Source organism: Protopterus annectens, chromosome 1.part2, assembly GCF_019279795.1.
Source record: "Protopterus annectens isolate FY-2018-M chromosome 1.part2, PAN1.0, whole genome shotgun sequence".
Lineage (NCBI taxonomy): Eukaryota > Metazoa > Chordata > Ceratodontiformes > Protopteridae > Protopterus > Protopterus annectens.
Genome location: NC_056727.1, coordinates 937,014,168 through 937,037,141, shown reverse-complemented (window position 1 = coordinate 937,037,141; position 22,974 = coordinate 937,014,168). Strand labels below are relative to the sequence as shown.

The following is a 22,974-nucleotide window of genomic DNA, read 5'->3' as shown; positions in this document are numbered from 1 at the left end:
TGCCTTTGTGATTTTGTGGAGCCCTTCAAATCTTCATTCATCAATGCCCCATTTGATGGGTTCACATTATTTAGTTCTAAGGTGAAAGAGACTCTCTCCTGAAGAGAGTAAAATGGGAAGACACTTTCTGCCACAGGAATCCATTTTTCTATACCTCAAAGTACCTTCTCCTGAAACCAGAGAGGAGGTAGAAAATTGTGGTTCAGAAAATTGCAAGGTTCTTCCCAAGACTCTTGTAGAAAAAGATCCTCTCATGGCAGAAGGGGAAATTCCAATGGTAGACACCATACTCATGGCAAAAGTGGCCTGCAACATCAGGACTTCAGAGGTTTATTTTCGGATAAGCCCTTTCAGTATCCCTGAAAGATTACCTGACTGCTGCACTCTGGAGAGAGTTGGGGGGTGCCAATCTCTGCACCCGCATGCCTGGACCACCATTACTAAAGATTCTTGGGTACAGAATATCATATCCAGAGGCTATTATATACAATTTCCCTTGCTCTCCCAAAACATAACAGAAAGATTCCCGAAGTTCTACCCAGTCAGAGGAAAGTCACAGCTACAGAAATAAAACAGCTTTTGAAAAAAGAGTCATCTAGCCAGTCCTGCCAGACCAGCTAGGGTCCATAAATTATTCAAGATTCTTTTTGGTGCCAAAGAATGCCGGGGACCTCAGACCAGTTTTGGATCTAAGCAATCTAAATCAGTATGTGAAACACTTGAAGTTCCAGATGGTCATACTTCAGTCCATCTTGCCTCTTTTAAGGAAGGATGACTGGATGTGCTCTGTAGATCTTTAGGATTGGTATCAAGATACACAGGTGCTCCAGAAGACACCTGCACTGCTGGCTGGGAGCCAGTAACTACAAGTTCAGAGCCCTGCCCTTTGATCTCACAATCTCCTGGGTGTTCACCAAGTGAATGGTAGTGGTTGCAGCTGACCTCAGACTACAAGGATTCCTGGTGTTTCCATGTCTAGATGCTGGCTCCTATCTGCTTCCACAAAGCCTCTACTAATTTAAGCCAGGGACCACTTTCTCCAGCTCTGTTCACAGCTGGCCATTACCATAAATTACTCCATGTCTCAGCTTTGTCCACCACAAACTCTGGTGTTCACTTGTGCCCATCTAGACACAAAATCACAAGTAGCAAGTCTTCCACAATCAGGATTGGTGACCTCAAGGAAACAGGCAATACATATCCTCACTCTTAATTCACCTCCAGTCAAACTAGTGCTTTAACTATGAGTTCCATGGCAGCCTCCATAGTTTTAGTTCCTTTGGCATGTTTTCACATGAGAATTCTACAGTGGACCCTAGCGGTACAGTGGTTGATCAGGCATCAGTCAGTGTTGACTCCCATTTATATCACCACAGTTTGCAGACAACGCATAGCATGGTGGATTCATGTAGAGGAAGTTTCCCAGGACTGCCAGTTTATACTCCCTTCCCACAAAGCCACAATGACTATGGGCACTTCTCAATTGGAATAGGGGGGCATTACTTGGCACGTGGACTCAGACAGAGGCCAAGCTTCACTTCAGTGATGTAGAAATGAGAGCAGTCTTATATGCATTGCAGATGTTTCAAGATATTCTCCCTGTAGGGATGGTTACATTTCAGATGGATAACATGGCTGTAGTCCAATACATCAACAAACAAAGGTGAACCAGATCTTACCCACTTTGCAAGGAGGCAATGTGCAATCTCTTCTGACTGCTTTCTATTCACAGTGCATGTTCTGGGGAAACCAATATGCTAGCACACAAACTAAGCAGGTCAATTTTAATCCCTGATGAGTGGCCTCTCAACCAGTCAGTTGCAGACATAATCTTTCACTAATGGGGTCAACCGTACTGCAAATTGTTGCCTTTTCCCTCAATACCAAGTGCAGCAGGTACTTTGCCCTGATCCCCCCCCACCCCAGGAGAGGGAGTCACTGAGAAATGCTCTAGTTCATGATTGACACTCTGGTCTGCTATATGCCTTTCCTCTCACTCCTCTAATTCCCAAGTTTATTCAGAAAGCTTATCAGGGGAAGAGCAAGGTGATCCTCATTGCTCCATTCTGGCCTCACAAATTATGGTTTCCCTTCATGTGGCCTCATCTTCTTCATCCTTCATGGGTGTTGGATCCTGTTCAAGACCTTCTGTCTCATCTTTTCATGCTGCCTAACCCAGGCATTCTATCTCTCAGGTTTACTGCATGATTTCTTCAGTTCTGTTGATGGCCAGAAGTTCGAGGTTTCCACCCCTGTTTGCCACATACTTATGTCATCCCAAAAAGCTTTCACTAGGAAACTTTATAAAGGTAAATAGAAAATATTCTCTATTTGGGCCCTTCAAAGACATTTAGACCCCTTTTCCACAATTATTACACCTATTCTCAATTTTTTAGCTTCTATCTTCAATGAAGGAGCTAGTTATTTGACTGTTAAGGTGCAATTGGCTGCCATCTCAAATTTTCACACTGGCATAGATAATTTGCATTAGCTTCTCTAAAGTTATGTAAAACCTTCCTTAAGGAGGTCTTAATGTTCTACCCTCCAATAAAAGATCATGTATCTCCATGGGATCTTACACTGGTTCTTCAGGCATTTACTCAGCCTCTCTTCAAACCATCACCAGAAACTGAATTATAATTTCTGGCTTGTTAAAAATTTTTTCTTGGGGACATTACCTCAGCTAGACATGTATCAGAACTCCAAGCAGTTTCTTCTCAACCACCTTACCTGATTTTTCACAAGGACGGGATGTCACTTCAGACTAGCTCTTCCTTTCTACCTAAGGTGTTGGCAGAAGCTAGCCTCACACAGTCAATCAACTTACCAGTTTTCTTTCCAAAATTCTCAAACAAGGGAGAATATATGCTTCATTTACTAGACGTTCATTGATCGCTCAGATTTTATATTCACATAAGTAAAGAATTCAGGAAGTCAGAACAACTAAAGCTAAATTTGGCAGAGCAGTGTCTAAAGTTAATCTAGCCAGATGGCTCACTGATTGCATCACCTTTATTTACAAAAACAAAGCCTTGTTATTACCAAAACATCCTAAAGCACACTCCACCAGGTCTATGGCCACTTTGTCTACATTCTGTTCTAAAGCATCTATAGATGACATATGTGCAGCTGCTACATGGTTCAATGCTCAAACATTTATAGCTCATTACAAGTTGAACATATTGTCTGGGAATAGAGCAGCTTTTGGCTCTGCAGTACACTGGAATATCCTTCCTTGAAGACCACCCAAGATGAGTCTAGCTGGGGACTCTGTCCTATCAGTTGAGGAATGGATGAAAAACACAACATCAGATATTATAGTTAGGCAAATTCAATCTGAGGTAGCTTACAAGTAGTTTGTTTTTATCAGTGCATGATCTGAAATAGTTGTTTGAGGTATTTAGAACATTTTAATTAAATGCATATGTCCCTGTGAAATATAATTTCTATCCATTCTATCCCAGTTATTTCAGACTGGGAAATAATATGCAAATTCTGTCTTGAGTTTCTATGACTGCATTCACATCTTCCAAACTAAACATTTTCATAATTATTATTCAGAAATCTATCCTCTTTGGGTATAGTTTTCCTTCTAGGTATCCTTAATACATCTTCACTGTTGCAAAGCAAGTTCCAGTCCTCACCTATAAATAATGTTCCCTGCTGAAAGCTAATTATTTGTCCCAAAAATTTCTTAAGCTCCTTAACTCATTACATCTGAGTGATGTCTTCAGGTACATCTGCAGTTAACTCCTACTGACGTCTCTAGGTGTCAAATATTGCTTGTTCATATTTGCATCAATAATTCCAAAACCATGCTCTGGGCTCTATACAAGGTTTTAAAAGATTTCATAAAGCTTACACAATGGCAAGCTCAACTGCATTAATATTCAACCTCTGTCTAGTGTAGGTAATAAGAGATTAACTGTTGTTTTTATGATATTAATTTATATAGATATAATTTTCACATTTTTCTAAATATTTCAACAACCATGTAATACAGACAGAACTCCTGAGCCTCATATAAAAGCTCTCATCTAGATGAATACAATGCTGCTGAAAGCATATCAGCAACTTGAGTGGTTGCTGAGATATTGTAAGTTGTTTACAAAATATTACAAAGGTAATAGTTACTGCATTTACTGTGACTTACAAAATGTGGTTTAACACCTAGAAGCTAAAAAATACTACCAGTATATAAATAGATTGCACTGAAGAGTTTGCCATTTATACTTCTTTCATAACCCCTATGGTTCCAGAAATATGAACATTTGTTTGAAATGTGAGGACATAATCTGATTCTGTCAAAAGGCTTAAGTTCCGCCCGTTAGAAGTTACAGTGCAAACTTCCTGAGCTCCTTTGGAGTGAATGAGTTAATAGGGGTTTTTAGTGGAATATAAATACATACCAGTATAATCCCTTTCCCATGCCAGTGCTTATTACCACAAATCTACCATTATTGTCTTTTCCCCTTTTCTATCACCATTTTTAGCCTCTCTGACAGCATTATTGCTTCCCTATTCCTTTGTTTCTAATATTCTGCTGAATATCCATTCTGAAATCCCTTCTTTGTAAAATTCACATGCTAATTTCTAACAAAACGTGTCTCTTACACCATTACTATTTTCACCCTACATTTTTTAAATATAATTCAGTACTTTTTATTTGTCTATACCTTCAAGGCCATTTACTTTCCAACATCATTTGGGCAGAGTAGCTATTATAATTGAAAGCTATTGTTCCCTCCTGTTATATATGACAGTTCTTTTGAATGTATGTATCCATCTTTTGTCTTACATGCACACTCTGTTTTATCACATGGATCTTTTATACAGTTGTTTCATCGCATCTCCATTTGAACTTGTGCTACATTTTAAGATTTTTTTTTGCTTGAATGAAACCCCTCAAAATAAATAAATAAAATAAGTGAATATATTTAAAAAATCCACATCCCCTATTCTCTTAGAACAAGCACACAGAAATGTATGAACATTTTCAACAAATAAAGTTTAACCCTCTAGATATGAGCAATTGCCCCAAATTGATAGCTGCAACCACAGGCCTTATCTGATATAAAATTATGGTTACCCCATGCTAAAGTACATGTTACACCCTGTGTTCCCATTTATGGATTGCTGTCTGTACTTTTCTTATCTCTGTCCCCCCTCCCTAATGTGAAAATCATCTTGCATGATTTTTGAAAGCATTAGCTTTTAGATATAAGAAAAAGCGCACTGACTACCTTTAAAGAAAACTAAATTGTGCACTGTTCTTTTAATTATATTAAAGTATTAAGGCTGCTGGGGAGGCAATTACTTCTAATTCACTTCCTACAATTTCAGACTTTCTTTATTTTTCATAGGTAAGTACTAGGTTATCTGCCCTTGCAGACCATTTTAAGCCTAGCCAATTTCCCTTTTGGTGCTTCAATTAACAGTCCACCCAAAGTCAATGAAATCCCACTCTTTTTAAGACAGTTTTACTTGTAAGGCCATATTTCAGAAATGTGATTGATGTTTTATAGTCTCCCATTTATTTACTAATTTCAATGTTTATGTCTTCTTCCTGATCATATCCATCTTATATCACTGGGCTCTAGTTATAAAGTCCAAAGTACTTCTGATTCTTCTAGTCAACTCCTGTGCCTTTTCCTGTCTCTCAAGCATTTTCCTTTGGAACACTGGAAAAGGTTTCGCTGATAAAGTCTCTGTATGAGCTTTATTGTCAGAAGAATGAGAAGCAGAGTCCCCTTCTGCTTGTTGGATCACTGTTTATTGGTAATCTTTTTTATTTCCTCCTTTGCCTGTTCTGCATCAAAAATGCTTTTGTTCCTCAGGAAAAAAGTATTCCAAAGACAGCTGGATACAGCAGCTTGAATCTCTCAAAGGCCTCTCAACATTTCTTGATTGCTGGGATAAATGTTCTTCTCTTCTGCCTGGTGTACATAGAATAATAACTTTCCACAAGCACTATGTTGTCTCAATTTTTTAATACTTTTCCTTTGTGCAACAAGTTTTTCAGGATCAGCTCTTTCAGATGGCATTATTTCATTTTTGCTAATGTAGGTCTTGGCTGCTTTCTCATGGCCATATTTAGAGTATACACATGATGTTCCCTCATAATTATCAAATCTTGTGGTGGAACACCAGCCCATTTGCTTATTTGCACATTTGTAATAGTATTACAGTCTGTTCCTTGCAGTTTCTCTAGTACAGCAGAAAACGTCAGGTTTTGTCTGTGTGCTTTGTCTTCTAACTCTGCTATTTTTGAGACAACTCTTCTTAAGAAGCCTCAGTCTCAGCAAGCTTTTTCTTCATTTCATCTTATCATTTTTGCAGTTTTATCAGCTTGTCTGGATAGCTAGCTAAAGTTTCTTTTATTTTTTTCAGCATTTTGCTGTTTGATGTGATATATTCCTTCAGTATTTCATTTATTTTAAACACATCTGAATGGATTTGATTTATTTTTTCCTGTAAACTAATGGAAGCCATCCCATGCACCAAAGAGGAATCCTGATTTTTTTTTTGCTGAACTGCTGCACAACTCTCCCCAGTTAGCATGTTTTCTTCTTTTTTGGTTGATTTTTTTATCAATGTCTTCTTTGCTGGCATTGAAGGAATATAATTTTACACAAACAGTTACACCAGCACTTTTTAACGCTCACATCAACCTGTTAATCAGTGTACGACCGTGATCTTGATGGTCTGCAGTCAAGCTATTGTTGAGAGAAGCTTTAGTAATATAGTCTCAGCAAACAGGAGCCATCTGCTCCTAAAGTGAGAAAGGAAACGTTACTCAAAATTCAGGCAAAACCTCCTGAAGCACCTCACACAAGCATACTGCTGCATCTGCTACAAAGACAAAAGGTAATATCCTTTTAGTCTATACTAATTAAACTTATGTGTAGTACCTCAAACAAATTTGCTACCTGACCTTTACATTCTGTTAAGCATTACTTGCAAATATGTATATATTTAAATATATATTCTAAATCTGTGTTCAATTCTTCATTTTCTTATACTGCATGAAATGTCTGCGTTAAATCATATGTACTTATTCTGTTAAACTATACTACATCAAACTCATACATTGTGTGCCATCATTGTACGTTAGACTAATGGTATAAACTGAATGATTTGAACTGTCTTTTGCCTGGGTTGTGAAAGAAAAGGGACTTCAAATCAGTCCATCTACCCAGTTTTCAAATGAATGAATTAATGAATAAATAAATCAGTAAAATAAAGCTGTAAAAATATCCAGTTTCATATCAAACCGCAAAGCGTACTTATTAATGTTCTTCATATCGATCACTGCTGCAATAGCCTAATCCATATGGGTTATATCCTGCATAGAATAAAACAGACCTTTCATGTGTCGAAACCATTAGTCAGCTTGAGCTGACTAAAATGACAAGGTTGGGTGCCAAGCCCTTCACAGCTTTCATGACAACTAAGAGAGGGAGGCTAAGCTGAGAGAAAACACTGCTAGGAAAAGAAAAAAATACATGTTCACACTCTAGCATAAACACACACCAATAAACAAGAGGGTGGATGGAGGGAGGGAGTAGCTACTGCAGCAGTGATCATTTGAATATCTACTGTTATGGTAAGTTTACTTCCTCAGCTGTTCTTCGTGTTGATCACTGCTGCAGTAGCTCGAGCTATATGGGAAATTACCACATCTTAACATGACTGGGAGGAGGAAGAGTGAGGGTGCAGGACCCCCTGGAGAATAGTCCTAGCAAAGCCTGTCCTAGACCTGGAGAAGAATCTAGTTTGTAGTGCTTTGTAAAAGTATGTACAGATGACCAAGCAAAACCAGTTTATATCTACATTTCCTTTGGTCAGGTTGGTACTGGGAGTAATTCTTTTGTTCTAACTGTTTTTGTTACATGCACTGCATATGTTGCAAAGGCATGTGTGTGTTTCTTCATTTGTTTGTTTGTTTATTCTTATTTTATTAATATGTAGATTACCCACACCCTACCTGATTAAGCAGCATTTTACCCAGGTTAAGGGGAATTGTTTGGTCAGGAGGGAAGAGCAAGAATGACAAAACTGGAACCATAAGCAGATATATGAATCAGCTATGACCCTGTCATAGTGTGTTGCTGTTATATGATTTAAAACATTGTGTCTAATTCTCCCTCATTGTTTTTCCATTTCTCTACACTGAAATAATGCAACCAAGATGGCTTTAACATGTACTGCCCTTATGCCTGCTCACGATCATAGTAACATTCACAATATATTGTTTGTAAACATTCTATATAGCTGTTAAGTATGGCTACTGCAAATGTAATATGCTGGAGGAATTTTAAATGTAGAAATGATACAGGAAGAGCAGACTAATAGCAAGTCCGCTTAACTTTATATTTCATTTTTATCTAATACATTGTTTCACCATTTAGATGCAATTTAACATTGCACCAGTTTTCTGCAGTTTCTCTTATTTCAGTTCCTGGGTGGTTACAAAACCCATTTGAGGGATATAATAGTTTTCATCTCCTGACTGAAGAGCAAATGTATGTCAGTAAGAGGTGAAATCTTCATGCTGTATAATACATAATATGCAATATAATCAATATACAAAAATATATTATGGTGACATAATAATGCTGCAGTTTAACATAGCACCACTAATTCAAACTCAGTAATGTTTGACAGACAAGTCATTCACATCATACATGTGTACGTCACATAAAAGCGATAATGTAATCCTTACTGCCTGACAAACAACAGATACCATAAAAATTGTTGGTTGTTCCATGACAAGAAACCAAATGCTGTTAAAAGTATTAACATAACTAGTCTGCATAAGACTTAAAGGTAACTTTCCAGCAATCAGTTATTCTTTGGCAAAACATTTTACAGCTGTATCATTCTTACAAAAGTTTTTTTTTTTTTCAAACTATTAATTTAGGCAAGAGGTCTTCAATCAAAAGCAGGCAAATAAGTTCAGTGCAATTAATGCTGAGAGAGTGTAAAGTTGGGCAATAAACTTTTCCTAAAATTATGTCTTCAGTTTATGTATTCCACTGCTTCCTTTCTCAGAACATAGAAGACATCACTCTGGCTGCAGCTTGTGCTCCTCCTGGTGGTGGAAGAAATGAGATCAGCCCACGACTTCTTAAACATTTTTGTATGTTTGTTCTACCACAATCTTCAGTAGAGACACTACAGCATATATTCCAGGTAATAAATTACTTTTGACTATCCACTTTGTATTTAATAAAGTATATTTTAGCAGGACATTTTGTTCAAAATGAACTTTGTACATGTTGTTTATCTGATTAATTTTATAATAATTGGTAGAAAAAGAATGAAATGCTGTACAGGTCCACCAACAAAAAAACAAAGACTCTGGCTCACAGAGGTGATATAATACCTTTTATTGGCCTAACCAAAGTTTTGCAATTATTAAAATTTTGGGCCAACAGCAGTCCTTCATTTGGAGTTAAGTTACTGATGTGCTTAAATAACTATATTATTGGCTAAAAAAGACAGTTTAAAAACTACAGTGTGGAAAGAAAGTGTGCAATTTAGAGACTTAGTATGACAACTACAACTAACAGGCAGACACAGTGAGTGTGTGTGTGTGTGTGTGTGTGGGGGGGGGCAGTGTGTGTGTATTTCAGCCTGAAAAGTTAGCAGAGAGGGTTATGACCTGCCATAAAATTGAAAGTTCTTTTTTTTCTATGTTTTTATTTGGTTTTAAAACAATAGATAAACAAATCAGTTATAAAACAAACAACTATTTACATAACTCCATAGCTGATGAATACATCAAATGTATACATAACAACAACAATTAATACTTTTCAAGCAGTTCTTTAAGTTTAAGTCAAGATTTATATGAATGTGGAATATTAGAAGTTCTCATCTTTGCAGTATGTGATTCACTACTACAAACAATCTGTGCCATACTAATAAATTCAACACTAGAAGGGGTAACTTTACTTTTCTAAATTTTAATAATTACTTTTCTGGATATAGCAAGAATAGGCCAAAGAAGAGGCATTTGGGTTTTTGGAATTATTTCAGGGATCATAGCATTTTAAGATTTAAAAATATTACATCTATCTGACCATAGAGCTTGAATTAAGTTATTAATTTCTTTCCAAAAAGGGAAGATAACATCACATTCACATACCATATGCATCCAATCAGCTAGTGTTTCAGAACCACATCTCCAGCATTTAATTCTGTTCGATTTATATAAAATTGTAATTTTGTTAGGAGTGAAAAAAGCTCTGTGTAAGAATTTCCAAGTGAAAATTTTCCAGTATAATAAAGATGTTGTTTTAGCTGTATAGCTTAATGTTATTTTCTTGTATTCTTCAGATAAGTCTTCATTATTAATTTCTGAAGAATAATTTCAATCAGAATTGTCTAAATATATGAAATCTAACTTACGAATTGTATAAATTTGTGACAGATATGGTTTATTTTTCATTCATTAAGAATTCCAATAATCTGGGAAATTATTTCTTATCTAGGTTAAATATCTTATTTATCTCTGTGTTCACAATGCCTCTAAATATTTGTAAAATTAATTAATTTTCAGAATCTTGATTGTATTTGGACCTTAAATTTTCAACAGTATATATATCATATATCAGTACCATTTAAGAATCTATACCAATAATGTAAGTTACTTTGTTGTTTCAATTCTAGAATTTTATTGAAGTTATGAGTTTCTAAGCGGTCATTTTTAAATGCAATTAGGAACACAAAAAATATTAAGTCTTTAATACAATAGACTATGTGAACGTTTGGAAAGAGGAAATTATGTTATTTAAATAGGAAATTTGAGAGGATGGTATAATTCCATTTACGCTAAAATCTTTTAATAACCAGATAAAACTATTATGGACTATTTGTTTATGACTGTTTATGATATAGTTATTAGTTACTAATAATATTTCTTGATGTATTTGTTTCCATTTTGAATTATAAGATGAATTTATCCACAATACTATAACTTCTACAATTGTTGAAGTAGCATGAAAATGAATATCAGGGAATCCTATTCCACTTTTATCCCAACATTTTCTGTGCCAGTCCAATGACATTCTTGGTTTATTTGGATGCCAAAACATTTAAATTGAATATTATCTATCTTCTTCATCAGCATTTTGTGGTGGAGATAATAGTAAACATTGTAAGACAAACAAAATTTTAGGTAGAATTTACATCTTATTTATTTATTTAACATTTGTTTACTGGGAAAGCTGACTGGGACAGAGCCCATTTTAAGCAGAAGCACAGGAGAAAGGCTCCAGACACATATCTTTGGAATGTGGGAGGAAACCAGAGCACCTGGAGTAAACCCAAGCAAATGCAGGAAGGACATGCAGACTCCACACAGAAGGCACCACAGCTGAGAACTGAACAGGAGAACCTCTTTCTGTGAGGTGACAACATTAAGCGATGCACCACTGCACTGCCCTTAATTAGCATTCATTTTTCTTTCATGGTAAAGAAAATTTGTTCCGGCTTGTGACTAAACTTAAAATTTTATCGAAAACCTGTTGAAAGTTTGTTTGTATCATTTCTTTACTATTAGAAATAGTGGTTATACTAAGGTATTTCATTTGATTGCCATTCCAATTTAAGTTAGAATATTTTTGTATGAATTTTTTAAATTATTATTAATTAATAATGTACTTGTTTTATTATGATTAAATCTTAAGTTTTAGATTTCTTCAAACTGATTCATACAACTAATTATATGTTCTAATGAATTTTCTATATTTCCTATTGTTAGTAAAATATCATCAGCAAAGAGCTGACTCTTTAATTCAAAAATCTTTTATTTTGGTAGCATTAATTTTCTTATTGAAGTTAATACTATTAGCAAAGGGTTCTATAGCTAACGCAAAAATTAAGATGGTAATTGACAGCGATGTTTTGTGCCTTTTTGTAATTTAAAGGAATTAGAAAGAAAAAAATCTATTTTAACATAAGCACAAAAGTTATTGTATAACTTAGAAGTTAATGCAGTTAGCCGAGGTGAGAAATTATACACTTTGTGTTTTAAACAGGTACAACCAATTAATTGAGTCAAAAGCCTAAATTAAGACTAATAATAGAACGCTTTTTTTGTATTTTTATTTGCATAGTCTATTAACGTATGTATTCTTGTTATGTTATCCTGTACTTGTCTATTTAAAATAAACTCACTTTTATCACTGTTAATTAGTTTAGGTATAAGTAGATTAATTCTGTTAGCTAAAATGGACATGAATATCTTATAGTCCACATTTAAAAGTGAAATGGGGCTGTATGATGAACATATAAGATCCTTATCTTGTTTTAAAATAGGTGATATAAGGGAACATTCCATGAGGGGGGACTTCAGCTGTTGTTTTTATTTCTCTATAGACCTTATCTAATATTTTAACTGCATCATCCAGTGGCATTTTATATAGATCTGGTATAACACCATCTAAGCCTGGTGCCTTGTTATTTTTTAACTTTTTTTTATTTGACCTTTTATTTCTGTTAAAATGAATGGTCTATCTTTTTTTATTTGTTCACTTATTTAATTATTTATATTTTCCCTTAGAAAAGTTTAAATTATATCATCATTATCTAGATTATTTATATTATTCTTTATATTTTCATAAAATATTTTGAAGCCCTCAAATATACCTTTAATATATTTTCTTCTTTCTTTTTATTTTTATATGTATTATAATTTCTTTGATGTAATTTAGTTTATTCATTTTCTTTGATTTAAGAACAAATTTATGCAGGCTTAAAGGGTTTATTGAATCTGCCTGAAGTTTAAGTGTTTTCAGCTTTATTGAAACTTTATGATTTAGAATTTCAACATATTTTATATTTAAGTTTTAAGTTCAGATTGACTGATAGTCTCATTTGGTTTTAGGTTTAACTTTAGTGCGTCTATTCTGACTTGTAGTGTATTCAGTTTTTTGTCCCATTCTCTTGTACTAATATGCCAACTTGTAACTCTTTATGAAAGCCTTTAGTGAATCCCACATGACAATGTCAGATAGTGCACCAGTCATGTTTATTTCTAGGAAATTTTTGATCTTTTTAGCATACCAATTATTGAATCCTTTTATTTTAATAATGTACACTGGTAGTCTCCTGTGATGCATTAGATTGTCATTTTCTAAAATAATATTAAAGATTATAGCATTATGGTCAGATAATGGATATGAAACTATTAAAATTTCTTTGATAGTTTGTTTTCCATATATATATATATATATATATATATATATATATATATATTGAATTCATTAGATTTACAACGTTCATTAAGTGTTTGGCTGAAGATGTGATTCTCAGCTTTGTATCTACAGTAGATTTTTTTTGACTGATAAAATACAATTAAAATCATCAGCTATTACGACTTTGCCTTTTGTGTAATAGGCTATAGTGTTGCATTTTGGCTCCAACCCCTGGAATCCAGTATGAGTTTACCATTGTATATAATTTTCTGTTCCACTCAATTATAACAATGCTTAACATACCATTTTATCAACATAGGTATCTTTTACTTTAGGCATTATTGGTGAGTTCTTCCATGAAATGAGGGTGTCTCTTCTTTTAGTTCAAAAGCCAGAACATGCTAAAACCAAATAATTCTTTAATGAAAGCGTATTTACATCTTTATTAAGTAAATGTATTTCCTGTAGAAATACTGTTTGAGCTTTATTTGATTTAAAGTATTTGAACAGACTTCCCTTCTTTACTAGATTATTCAATCCATTAATATTAATAGATATGCATTTAAAAGAAGACGTGTATATAAGAGAGAAAAAAACACGTATAATAAAATCAAATTTATGTACAGAACTTATATGCTTTATATATAACAATATTAAATCTTCAGCTATGGACAAAACTTTTGAAACAAATAAAAAAATACCAAATAGAATAACCCTAAAACATTCTACCATGGAATAATGTATTACTAGTTTGTTGAAAAAGATGAACAAATTACCTCTCATGCTCTCCATTAGACTAACAGTGCTTAGCTCATGCTTTTGATTCATATTAATATGGCTCATATTTTTAGTATGTATCATCTTTAAAAAGCCAGTCAGTAAGTTATTATGCATAACAAAAGTTGAATAGGTGTTCATAGTCTTTATTATAAGTTGAACAAACTGAATCTCTCTACAGTCATCTTTCCATGTACCTCACATTATTTCCCTGATCTACTACAGGGAGGAAGTCAATTGTTATTTTCATATTTATTAATTTACAGGTCAGATTGTTTTATATTTGTTCCATTTTATTTACTGTGTGTAAAGTTGTATCATAACTTCATAAAGTAGTAACAGGCTAACTGTCCTTGTGTGCCATTCCAAGCTCAGCCAATTACCATGTGAGAATCAAACCCTTCATCTAGTGCAGTTAAGGTGAACACCTTAACCACTATGCCAACCTCCCACCATTGTAGACATGTTTATATTCTTTATATGCATATGTACTTAATCTGATCTCTTTCCATTTCTGTTTGTATACTATGTCTTGTACTGTTACTATATTCTTAGGTTTTATATTTTAGCTATAATCCTAGTGCAGAGTATCATATAATATAACATTTATATTTAGCCTTATATACTTGATACTCTTTAATCTAGTACTGCTGTTAGACTCAGTCCTTTTTTCCTTAACTGTTATGTCTAATAGTAACTGAACACACATCTGAAAAATTTTCCCTTTTAAGATTCAAACTTTCCATAATTAATTGTTCTGTGATATTAAGTTTTGTTATCATTAAAAAGAGGCAATAACAGAGGAACACAATCCTAACTTTTTTATCAGAAGTGTCATTCTATAGGCTAGTATATAAACTAACATTTGGTATACTGCAAGCATTCAGAAGTATTTAATAATTGTGCAATCCACTGTATTTTGCTTATTAACTCATTTGTATTCATTGACATCTTAGTATCTGATTCAAAATATTATGATTATTTACTTTCAGATAGGAAGATGTAACCTGAACAGTTCTTAGAATTTTCAGAACTCCTGTAGCCTCACAAAAGTGTTCATGAGTCTAATTAAGCTACTTCAAGCTGGTCCTCATAGCAAGGGTTTGCATATTAACAGCTTATTAGCTACAGTTCACTCATAAACATTCACAAGTGAATCCACGCCACCTCTACAGTATACATCAATCCCTCAAACCCTTTCAAACTGCTAAAAAACAATAAAAACAATTTCAAAGTATGTTAACCACTAAATAGCTATTGTATTTAAATAAATAACATTTAATGATTCAGCAAGCACTATTTGTATGAGATATTTAATCTAAAGCAGACTGTCATTTTTTAAAGGAGACATAGCATATAAACTTTCATTAAAAGAATGACAGTTATGTGTGATCCAGGTTTAACTTGCATTATTTGATATCATTCCATACAGAACTTTTATATATGTAAAAGGCTATTTTTTTAATACTTTGTTTATAACATAGCATGTCTTGCCTGGCTGTTATTGCATGTCGAGTATACTATCAGTAGCACACTACTGGACCATTTAACGAACTCAAAATGTAACTTAACATGCCTGCTTAGTGTCACTTGTGCGTCTTGTGCTATATTTAATTGTACATTACTCAGCTATGCCAAGATATCAGAAAATGTGCCACCTAACATAAGTTTCATTATAATAATGATTAACTTTTAATAAAATGAATAGTTTAACCTTTTAAACTCTAAATTAAATTAAGTGGCTTTGACTTCATATATAGCTAAAAGAATCAAACTCTAACATTTTAAAAAAGGGAACTAGTAACCATTTGAAGTAGGGGAAGAAAGAAAGAAATGATTTACCTTGTAAAAAGTAATATTCAGCACCTGTGAATAAGTATTCAAGCACTTCTTTAAGTTAATAAGAATTCAGAACCATGAAAAACAGTGATTTTCATTTGTCCTTCAGGTTTTTACTGTTTTTATCTTTTATTAACTAACCATCTCTTGTTGCATTTCTCCTCAAAGAAGTTGGTAGATTCCAGTTCATTTCCTCTGTTTTTCTGGGATATTATTTTTCTGTATAAAGTCCTTTGCATCTTCCAAGGTGTTAAAAATATTCTTCCCTCTTGGAAGGTGAGTCTTTATTTTTGCTGGAAACAAGATTTGTGCTTCAGTATTGTTTTTCTTTAAGCTTTTAACAGGTGTCACATATGCTTTTCTCTTTAACATCATTAATGTTGAATAGCCATTGTCAAATCTTATAGTATGTTCTTTAATTTTAACTGGATAATTAGTCCATGCAGCTTTTAAGACTACACCCCTATCTTGACATGAGGAAAAAAATCTTACGATCATTGACCTTGGTAAAGGTGTTTTTTTTTAAGATGAATTAGAAAGTGATCTGTGTGCCCTTTCAATGCCAAAGGAAGAAGCTTCAGGCAGGTTCAAAGTTTTAAGCAGCCAGATATTAAGGAATTGAATCATACTCTCTCCCTCTTCTTTTCAGGAATCCTGTAAATCCTGATGTTATTCCTTCTAGATCTGTTCTCTAAGTATTCTGTTTTTTCCCAGAATAAGTTGTTTTCTTTCAGAAGAAATTCACTGTTATTCTCATTTTCAAGTAGCTTTCCATCAGAATCAGACATTGCTTTTTGTAGTTGAGATTTGTGAGGATTGATGTTTAAGAGAGTCACTCAGCATGTCAACTTGTTTTTTTTTACATTCCTCTTTAAAATTGTCCCTTTTGCTTTCTAATTTATCTATCTTTGCAGATTACTCACTCGTATTACTTAGTATAGCCTGTATGTCTTTTTGCATAGTACTGTCCTATACACTTGGCTTAGAGTGGCTCATTCTGAGACAATTAGTTATTTCTAGTTTCTTGTGTCTGTAAGGTAAACACCTTAACCATTATGCCAACCTCCTGAAGGGAAAAGCAGTTGAGATTGTTTCAAACTTATTTTTGTAGTAAATTTTTCAGCAGATGTTCAACTATAAATCCATCAAGTTTTGAAGTGTTCTATTTGAGGTTTTTAGTAAAAGTCCTGTCAGAGATGTTAAAATGAAGCAGAGCTAAAAAAACAATGCTCTTAACTGCTTACCATCTTGGCCACACACCCCTGGAAGTTCTTCTTGTATGTCACATTAGTGTCAGTATTCATTTAGCAGAGAAGATAACAGCTCAATAAACTGTTCTGTCAAAGGGAAATAGTTTACAATAAAATACACACACACATATATATATATATTGATATATATATATATATATATATATAGAGAGAGAGAGAGAGAGAGGTTAGTTAAAGATAGAAAAGATAATAAAAACAAGAAGTTATAATTTATAATTTGTTAGTCTATCTAAATAACCTTTCTAACTACACAGCCTTCCAGTGAATCTTCAGTCCTTTCCAGAGGACTTACATTTTGTCCCATTAAACATCTGACAGAGTGGAGTTTTGTGGAGAACCTGAAGAATAGATTCCCAGATTGATGCTTAAATATTTTTTCACATACAGGAAGAGAGGAGAACAAAGATAACATGAATTCAAAGATAGATACTAAAAATCTTCCACCTTCACTCTTCCAAATGGATGCAGTGCAAAGCTATATTGACTGTTTTCAAGAGTGTGAGTCATCAAATGATGAATATACAAAGACAGACACATTACACTTTTTCCCTTATGAAAGCATGACAGGATAGTCCTTGAAATTCAACTACAACATCATCATCATCATAAAAGAGGTATTCAAAGAGTCTGCAGTGGTTATCCTGTACCATATCAATTATGTCACTGAAGCTTTCTTATCACACTTGCTGCAGACAGCTGACTGATGATCCAAATGAGCAGTACACAAAAGAATTAAGCAACCTTATTAAGTCCTTTCCACATCATCTCTATAGCAACCCTACTGATGCCATTCCCATTCAGCTTAGGCCAGGAGTTTTCTACATGCTACCAAAAATCTATAAACCAAGAAACAAGGAAGATCAATATTATAAGGTAAAGATATCGTGACAGAAGGGATCAATGGGTTCATGGAGAAAACTCTGGAGTCATTTTCTTTGCATTCTCTTAGGTTATTGTGAAGTACCATTTAAAGTTGTTTAGCCATAATGATTGTTACATCACTATGCACAGAAGCATGGCATTGCTGCCTATCTCAACAATTTAGAAGAGAAAACAGACCATCATGACATTGTGGCAGTTTATAGCATTTATCCTGAAATGTGACAATTCTGATTTTTATAGAAAACATTATATAATCAGACTGCATTCACTGCAGTGGCCACCAGAATGGCTTTACATTTACAAATCTCTTCATGGTAAACCTAGAAAAGGAATTTCTACAACACTGCAGACATAGACTGCTTGTTTATTTCCATTTTTTTGATGATTTATGGTTAATTTAGACACATAACATTGACTTCCTGAAGGAATTCCACCAATGACTCCACAGAATCCACTCATCTAATCAACTCTCCTTGGATTCCTTGGTGGGAAATATTACTTCAAATAGGCTTATTACCAGGCTGCATAAAATGTTCATTGGGATGAGGCTGCAGGTGAAAAACAAATATAGAGTGATGTGGGAAAGTGAATTAGGGATGTCTGTTTCTACTGAAGTTTGTGCCATTCTTTTTCATCTTCTAAAATACGCCACTGAGCAATGTAGGTTGCACTTCTTTGGCAGACAATGTCTGTTTAAATATTTCTGTACCTCTACCATAATTGCTACAATGTTCCCAATTGTTTCTTCCTTCTGTTGGAGGTGTGGAATTGGAAATGTTGAAACATGGAAACATATCTTTTGGGACTGCAGTGAATTATCCTCCCTTACAAGGGAAAAATCAAAGTGTATGAGGCAGATTATGGCCAGATAAAGTTAATTTGACATCAGCACTGTTTCTCCTTGGTGGGCTCCCAAACAGTTCACTTTCAAGAATGGATTTTAACATGTTGCAGATTGCCATGTTGCTAGACAAAAACACAGTTATGAAATAATGGAAATTTAAAGAACCACCTCCTTTACGTGTATTTTGAAAAGTAGGGGAAGAAATCAGGTCTTTAGAAATGAATATTGATAGTATTTCAGTGAGGGACATAATGAATAAGAAATGGGCATGTTGGTCAGAAATGTTTACTACTGGGGCAATGACACAATCTGAAGTTGAAGTCTGAAGAAACTCTGCCCTGTTCAATTTCTAACCAATATCTTTTTGGTAAAGGCTTGCCAGAGTTAATTAATTTCTGTTAATAAAAGCCAATGAAATGTTGTTGTTTACTTTTATTTTATTTGTATTATTGTTTTCTTTTCCTTTAATGTTCATGTAAATATTTTTATAGTGTATATAGGGATTCTGTTTTTTTAAGAACAGTGCTGTCTTTGTAAATGCAATTAATGTGGTGATGAGTGATTTTTATCTTGCTTGTGGTAATCTATGGAAGTAATTCATTGGCATAATAAGTTACAATATGTTATTAGTTGTTGTTATAATAAAGTATTGCTCAAAGAAGAAGTCTCCTTGGGATACTCAACTTCACATGTATCCTTCCTTAATACTAAGATTAATATACATAATGGATGGATATTACAGATGCGTGTACAGGAAACCAGCTGACATACAGATGTATGTTCTCAGAAGCATTAATCATCCCAGCCACACAAAGAAGTCACTTATATATAGTAAAGCACTTCAGTACCACCACATCTGTTCTGGTGAGACAAAAGAGACACCATTGTATTTGTTATACTGAGGCAAAAGGAAAAACATTGTTAGCATAACTGAAAAAAAAGCCATGTTTGCTCAAGGTCACACAGTCAGGGAGTTTGACAGAGTAGTACAGCTACCACAGGAACAGCTGCTCCAGTGTGAAGGTTGGAACCCCAGTGACAAGAGTTCCACCAGTGACATATCATCCAGAACGTAAAAACTCTAGAAAATCATAACAGGCCAACCAGTGTAAAGTGAAGATGACAGGCTGAGACTCATTTTTTCAAGCACTGTTACTACTGTCAATTAAACAACCAAAACATTTAAAGTATCCTCATGTGAGAAGCACACTTAAACCAGCACAGAGCACAGTCCAAAATGGCACAAAATCCTACAACCATCCAGGGTGCAAAACATATCAGATGATTTGTACTGCCCCCAACATAACAAATTCACAGCAGTGTATGGTGCCCCTCATCACACAATTATTACTGAAAGAAGTATACTTCATGCTGTAGGACTGATAAAATAGGTATCTCAACTGAGTATATGCATTTAGAAACAAAGGTGTATGCACCCGGTAATGATTTCTAAGCATGTCTCCTTGGGGTGTATTTTGTAACATTTCCAAATAATAGGAAACCAAGACCAGGATCCACAACTGTGAAAAAAGACAGGAATCCACCACAGCAATTTCAGGATGCAGGAACACCAACACACGAAGGTTGAATTCTTTTATTTCAACGAAAAAACACACAGACTGAGCGCTTTCACCAGTTAGACTGTTATCATCAGAGTCTGTTGAAACATCCATTCATTCATGCTTAAATACCAAACCATACACCTTGACTCACACAATTGATTAATTAGCTGTTCCATTAATTCCTTAAAGAAGAATCCCTCATACAAGTGAAGGCAACAACAATTGAAATAAAATAAAATGAAAAAATAAAAAATATAATGAAAAAAACTAAAAAATTGTTATTGCTGTTGTTATAGTTATAAGTATATACATACATATATCTACAAAATAATAAAATAATAAAATTGTCTAATGCAATAATTCATTCACGTTTTTAGGTCTGAAGGTACATATTATTATCACCATCTTTCTATTCAAATATATACATACCCTTATCAATAATGCCAACCCAAAATTATTTAAAAATACAAAAAATATTCCTAATTTATTTAACTATTCCAATAAATACATAATAAATAAATTCATTAATTAATTTAGTCAATGAAGTTCATAAATTCACTACAATACATGTACTATAACATAAATTCAATGCATTGATATTTAATGTCTAATAAAATGTGCCAACTTAAAGCACTTCATATTATACTGGCTCTTAACTTTAAATGTGGTTTTAAAGAAATGTGGTCATTTATACCAGGGAATCTGGTGGCATTTAATCTCATCTGCCACTCAGATTCTAAGACTGCTACCCGGTTATTAATATCACCAGGTGTAAAGGGCATCACCCTGTCTATAATGAAAAACAAGAATTTGGTGAAATTGCCACACACCCTGCTATGTAAATACAAAGCATTGTGCACATCCCTATTCTTTATATTTCTGATGTGCTCACAAATTCTTTCTCGTAACTTGCGAGTAGTCATGCCAATGTAGTAGGCATCACAGGAAGCACATGATGCTATGTAAACACAGTTCTTTGTGTTGCAATTACATAAACCAGGGCATGCCAATGTACGTCCATAACCCACTACACATATATAACTCCCTTCAGCAATGAATCTACAAGCACTGCAATTGCCACATTTGCTCATCCTAGATCTACTATGACTTTTACTCTCCCTTTCCAAAATATCTTTGATGTTGTTTCCTCGACTGAAAACTATTTTTGGACTCCCTCCCAATAACTTTCTTGTTTGTTCATTAATACAGTGGTCCCAATTAATCCTTATAATGTTGCAAAACTCATTGGCCATGTCATTAAACTTTAAAACAAAGGTAAGACTGTCTTTTTCAAAACCCGTCCCTTCCTTGTTTTTTCCTTGTACTAATGTCATATTATCCAAACCCTTGAGTATGGGAATATACAAAGTCTTTCTTTTCCTATATATCTCCTTTTTTGTTTTCAATAATAAATTCAGGGGATATCCTCTCTCCATGAATAAACCTATCAAGGTATACATCTCCTTTTTGAACAATTCATCATTACTAACCAACCTCGAAAGTCGGACCATTTGCCCTTTAATCACCCCTTTCCTCTGGTGGAAGGGGTGACAACTATTGAAGTGTAACATAGAGTTGGAAAAACTTGGTTTTCTGTAGATGTTACTTACAAGCTTCCCCTCTTGTTTAGAAATACAAATGTCCAAATAATTTGTTGACATTTTATTCCACGTGTGTGTAAATCTAAGAAACTCAGTGGTTTGATTGATGTATGCCATAAAGTCAATGACATCACTCTCACTACCCTTCCAAAGGATTAAGATGTCATCCAGGAACCTATTGTACATCAAAATATGCTCCCTAAAAACTGAAGATAGGATGCAGCATTTTTCCCATGACAATAGGACCAGGTTGGCATAAACTGGGGCACAACGGGCCCCCATCGCCACCCCTTTGATCTGTTGGTAAGTTTCTCCTTCAAATATTAGGTAGTTGCTTGTCAAAATAAATCTCATGAATTCTAAACATATGTTAAGTCTCTCTAAATCAAAACTTGCACTACCCATTAAACTATCATTAAATAGTTCCAACCCCTTAATGTGGGGAATAGTTGAAAAAAGATTCACCACATCAATGGTTAAAAAACCATAGGAATCTACGTCCACTTCATTTACTGCTCTGAGCCTCTCCAGGCAGTGCCAGGAATCCTTTAGAATATGCGGTGTATCCAATAGTGCCTTCTTGCAAAATTGGTCCACAAAGGCCGCCATGGGTTCCGTCTTAGACCCCCTTGCCGAAACAATGGGTCTAAAAGATAGATGGTCAACACCCTTGTGGACTTTGGGGATTCCAAACAGTTTAGGTAGTTTCGGAAATTTGACACTGAGGTAGTCAAATTCATCTTCATTGATAGCCCCTTGATAAATTGCATCCAAATGGTACAAATCAATCTTACTATAAGCCCTGTTTATTTCATGTCTTGACACTCTGCTGTATGTACCTTCATCGTCTAACATCTTCATCATAATACCATTGTAGTCCATTTTGCTCATGATAACCATCCCACCCCCTTTGTCAGGGCGCATACATCCATAGTCATTAGTCATTGTTAATTCACAAATAACCTTTCTCTCATCAATAGTTAGGTTATCCTG

At 34.3% G+C, this 22,974-nt stretch overlaps 1 protein-coding gene across 1 annotated transcript in view; it reads left to right on the top strand.

Moving 5' to 3' along the window:
• The first annotated feature begins 9,015 nt into the window (after nucleotides 1-9,015).
• The window catches only part of DNAH14 (dynein axonemal heavy chain 14), a 2,550,346-nt gene continuing 2,536,387 nt past the window's right edge, over nucleotides 9,016-22,974 (top strand). Inside the window, 1 exon segment of the mRNA XM_044060213.1 lies at nucleotides 9,016-9,195. Within this exon segment, the coding sequence (XP_043916148.1) occupies nucleotides 9,016-9,195 (180 nt within the window).